Source organism: Megalobrama amblycephala, linkage group LG14 (assembly GCF_018812025.1).
Source record: "Megalobrama amblycephala isolate DHTTF-2021 linkage group LG14, ASM1881202v1, whole genome shotgun sequence".
Taxonomy (NCBI): Eukaryota; Metazoa; Chordata; class Actinopteri; order Cypriniformes; family Xenocyprididae; genus Megalobrama; species Megalobrama amblycephala.
Genome location: NC_063057.1, coordinates 24444722 through 24449514, shown reverse-complemented (window position 1 = coordinate 24449514; position 4793 = coordinate 24444722). Strand labels below are relative to the sequence as shown.

The following is a 4793-nucleotide window of genomic DNA, read 5'->3' as shown; positions in this document are numbered from 1 at the left end:
GCAAGACACACACACACACACACACACACACACACACACACACACACTCTCAGAGACGCCTCACGTTGCGTTTGCTCTGTGCGCTGCCCGGCAGCACGTCTCTCTTGCTCCTGCGTTTGGCAGACAGGTGCGCGCAGTCTTTGGATCCGTGGAAGCCGCACAAACACGAGGTGCAGAAGCGGAAGCGGCAGTCGCTCCAGCTGCACAGACCTTCGCCCCGCAGCGAGTGACAGCGCGCCGGATGCTGACAGCGCGGACACGGCTTCAAGTATTCATCGCTGAACAGGGTTTCAGCCACCTGAGGGTCCAGACAGAGAGACGTTAGTACCAGCTGACAGGGAACGTTCTCTTAAAGTTATGAACAAACGTTCTTCCAGTACGTTATTACGCAGCCAAAAGATGACAGAATAACTTTTTAAACCTCTAGATGGTTGAGTACGTAATTTGGGACACAACAAAAGGTGAAGAAGTCTTTATGTGATCAGGACAGGTGAGTTCTCATGCGCACCTGCAGGAACTGCATGCGTTTGGAGCTGCAGTGGCGGCCGGAGCCGTGGGTCGGAGTGCAGGGCGGGTGTGTGTGGGGTGTTCTGGCCTGAGCCTGTACGCTGCCCAGAGCGGATCTACACGCCAGCGCCGCCCTTGTGTCCGCATCTGGAACATGGGCCGGTTTACCACCCTACAGACAGAGACACCGTCAGAGAAAAGCCCAGCATACGACGACACTTCTTCACTGCATACTGTGCTTGGAAATGATTTCCAAGATGATAACTGGAAGCCACTCGCATTCAACATGAGGTCATGTGACAATGCAGCATTGTACTGTTTGAAACATTTAACATGGCTGGAGTTTACCTAGTTCACCTCAGAACTAAAATTTCCTTCCTTTCCTTCCTTCCCTTCCAACATGATTACGTCATGCGTGGAGCATCACAGAGCAGTGCAAGACGAGCATTTGTGGTTAAAAAGTATAAAAAAAGTTAATTTTTTTTTTAGAAAATGTCCGATGGTTTCTCTAGATGAGACTCTTATTCCTCGTCTGGGATCATGTAGAGCTCTTTGAAGCTGCACTGAAACTGTAATTTGGACCTTCAACCCATTGAACCCCAGTGAAGTCCACTATATGGAGAAAAATCCTGGAATGTTTTCCTCAAAAACCTTCATTTCTTTTCAACTGAAGAAAGAAAGACATGAACATCTTGGATGACATGGAGGAGAGTAAATTATCAGGACATTTTAATTCTGAGGTGAACTAATCCTCATAATTTAAATGCTCACATCACCTCCAGTGCGATCTTGAGCTCTCTGATGTGGCTTCTTCTCCTTTGAGTGGCTTTCTTGTCTTCTGTGATAACGTCGTTCCAGTCATCAGACACCTGGCCAAACCTGCCACCAACCGCACGCTTTATTATTATTGAGCTTCAAACATCAAAACAATGACGAATATCTGACCATAACTGACCTGTAGATGTCAGCTGCAGACAGAAGACTCAAGATAACAGCTAGCACGTGTCTCAGGTTCCTCATCCTCAGTTCTGAGATCACGTCCACCTTGTCCAGACCCATTTTGCGGCCGATAAGTCCTGACAGAGGCAGTCTGGTTCTGATGGGTCCGTCACGCAGCAGCTCCTCCAGACTGGTCTGCTGCTGCAGGTCACGAGCGCCGCGGCGGCTGATGGCGTGTACGGCCTGCAGCGCTGGCGTCAGAGACAGATCCTGCATCTTCAGCGTGGCGGCGCTCAGCGGGGTCCCGTCTAAAAACACCTCGTCTTTGTGCGGTTCGCCGCTCGTCCGCAGCTCTCTGGGCCCGTCCTCTGACTGCGAGCCTCCCTCTCGGAGCGTGGACAGTCTCCGCTGTCTCTCTAGCCGCGAGCGTCTCTTGTCTCGGCCGCACGAGCCCGTCGGCAGCACCAGCTCCTGGAAAGACCCGTCATGATCCACGGAGGAGTCGTGTGATTTATCCAGACCGAGAGAGCTGAAGCCGCTGTCCTCCAGTGCGGGCGTGAGCGACGGCGTGTCCAGGATGAGCTTTCCCGCTCTCACGGGCGACTGGAAGTTCAAGTCATTAGTTTGCGGTGAGCTAGGAAGACCAGCTATGATGCTTTCGTCGAGATCGGGTTCAGCGAGGGCGTCAGCGGGGCTCACATGGACGCCATTCCTGCCCGTCTCCAGAGTTGACGTAATGGCTTGGGCGAACAGAAGACGGCGCTTCCGACAGGAGAAAACAAAGTCGTCTGCGTTTAAAGTGCTGTAAGACAAAGGCCCGGTCGGGCTGATGTCCGGAGAGTCGAAGCTCTCGTGGGTCAGGTGATCTTTAGCGATTTCACCAGGTGTCCCCTCAGATGAGGAGCGGGACACGAGCAGACGCCTGCGGAGCGGAGCGTCCTTTCTGATCAACTTTGGGGTCTCGCACCAGGCTGACGGTTCCCTCTTTGGCTCTTTAATCGAGTCCTTGGACCAGCTCTGGTCTTTTCTGTGTAGAAGAACGGTGGCCTTGGTGCCGTTTGGATGCCGGTCTTTCCTGGGCGTATAGACCCGGTCCATGCGGCCGCTGACGTTTACCTGTGCGCCCTCCATTATCTTCAGCCGGCCTTCAACACTCGGTGGACCCACGAGTACTGTCAGTCAACAAGACGGTGAATTAAAGGTTAATTTGAGCATGTCATACATTATTTTACAGATATTTATAATTATTAGGGCTGGGTAAAAAAAAAAAAAATATTGATTTCTCGATTTTAATCGATTCTCATTTTTACAAACTGATATCGATTCTTAAATCCCAAGATGGATAGTCTAGTCTGTTTTCAGTTGATGAATGAGCAGAATATGTAGCTCCTCCCATCCAATAAATCACAATAATCTTTGTTACTTTTGATATGAAGCAAAGTCTCGGATTTCAAATGACGTCCATCTTATTATGAGACTCAAAAAATAAATACCGTTTTGGCGCTGTTTAATGTGGCGTGACAGATCGCTTTAGCGCCTCAGTTAAAGAGAAGCATGTGATCATCCTCTCCTCCGCTTTAATACCAGTTACAGCGAAATAAACATGAACATCTGAAGGTATGTTAAAATATACAGTACAACTTACTGAAATCCGTATCATGTCTCGTGTAATCGCTCAATCAGTGCTTCAACCTCGGAAAGACTCAATAAAACAGCTTCAATGTCACGTGACGTCACATTTACCTCAGAAAAACATATTCAGTGACCATAAACTCATTAGTCAGCTAGAAAAGTTCTCTAGAAAGCATTCTGATAAATATAGCTATGCACCGTTACATATTCATTATAATCTTTTATGTTCTTCAATATTTAATGCATGTTTGAATAAATCAGTTATGACAGCCGCGATTTAATGTTTACATTTCAAAAAAACGAATTGGAGTAGAAATATGATTATGTAATTCTAAACTTTATTTATATTAAATCATGATTGAGTGTAATTTAAGTGTTTGTATATAAATAAGTTAACTTAACCTTCAGTATTATTATAGTAGTACCAGCTGACTCTCATGTGTAGTTTACAGCATTAGTTGAGAGATTTTTTTCCTCTAGAAAATTTGCCATGTGCTGAAACTGAAATACTACATCCAAAATAATCGATATCAAATCAAAAGCATGTGAATCGAATCGTGAAAATTGTGTCAATACCCAGCCCTAATAATTATAAAACATTTTTATAAAGATAAGGATTGTTGCAACATACTATGTTCTGTATAAGTAATTTAATATTAATTTTACACAATAATAACAATGTGGTATAGGATATAATATTACCAATATAAATTGAATAAATTGTCATGTTAAGCACACACAAACATCATTAACTTTAAACTTGTAATTGGAAACTATATTGGAAGCAAAAAAATATAATATAATACCTAATATAATATAAACTAAGTTAGCAGGCTAATCGGGTAGATGCATACTATGCTAGTACATAAGCAAACTTTATAAAAATAAATAAATAAAAAAAAACAGTAAGAACGAGAAATGCTTGATTTCACAACCTATAGCTTCAGTTATATATTAGTATATGAACCATGACATTAATGTTCATTATAACACCTTTTAAACTATATAAATCATGACGTGATTTTGCAGGAATTATAATCAGGCGCTAAAAATACTACCCATTAAAAGTCTGTTGCTGGGGTCCTAAAGGTGGGGGGGGACACGATTCTCACCACAGTTTTCAGAATATACATCACAATAAAGAATACCAGCCAAACTTAATTTTTATTACGACTTTAAGGTGTCTTCAAGTTTAAGTTTTTGCTGGATCCAGTTTTAGTGTTAAACAATTAATTCAAAACTTGAACATTTTAAAGAGAATTTAAATGGAAGCTTGTTTCTGCCAGAACAGAGAGAGAGAGAGAGAGAGAGAGAGAGAGAGAGAGAGAGAGAGAGAGAGAGAGAGAGAGAGATAAGAGGGGAAAAGGTCAGAATTGCTCAATTTAAACTAGAATTGCGAGATCAAGTCGCGATTACCTTTTTATATTTCTATTATGTGGCGGACAGGCTTTCATATAACGTTACATTAGGAAGAATATTATCAGTCAGAAATTAGTTCATCAAAGTAATGTCCATATGACAGTGATATACAGCTATAAAATAATTATCGTCGTGTATTCAGACGAACGTTATGCAGCTTGAGCTAATAATGATTACAATGTGAGGATAATAAACATTGTTTGAAGATACCAGTGTGGAAAGTTTCTGTCAGAAAAGCCTGGAGAAATTCAGCGTTCAGGTTTAAACATCTTCCGCCGTTCAGACTGTGTGTAATT

General features: G+C 43.4%; 1 protein-coding gene across 1 annotated transcript; it reads right to left on the bottom strand.

Moving 5' to 3' along the window:
* On the bottom strand, nt 1-4793 carry LOC125246067 (F-box only protein 43-like). The gene is made up of 5 exons (XM_048156904.1): nt 4708-4793; nt 1463-2618; nt 1284-1386; nt 509-679; nt 1-298 (listed from the first exon to the last, which is right to left on the bottom strand). Exons 2-5 carry the CDS (start codon nt 2575-2577, stop codon nt 50-52), a joined length of 1638 nt encoding a protein of 545 aa, XP_048012861.1. The 5' UTR covers nt 2578-2618; nt 4708-4793; the 3' UTR covers nt 1-49.

Excerpts from the sequence above, each read along its gene's own strand:
- LOC125246067 (XM_048156904.1), bottom strand. The coding sequence starts at position 2,577 with ATGGAGGGCGCACAGGTAAACGTCAGCGGCCGCATGGACCGGGTCTAT. Across the intron at positions 680-1,283 it reads AGCTCAAGATCGCACTGGAG|GGTGGTAAACCGGCCCATGT; the intron begins GTGATGTGAGCA and ends CTCTGTCTGTAG. Across the intron at positions 299-508 it reads AACGCATGCAGTTCCTGCAG|GTGGCTGAAACCCTGTTCAG; the intron begins GTGCGCATGAGA and ends CTGGACCCTCAG.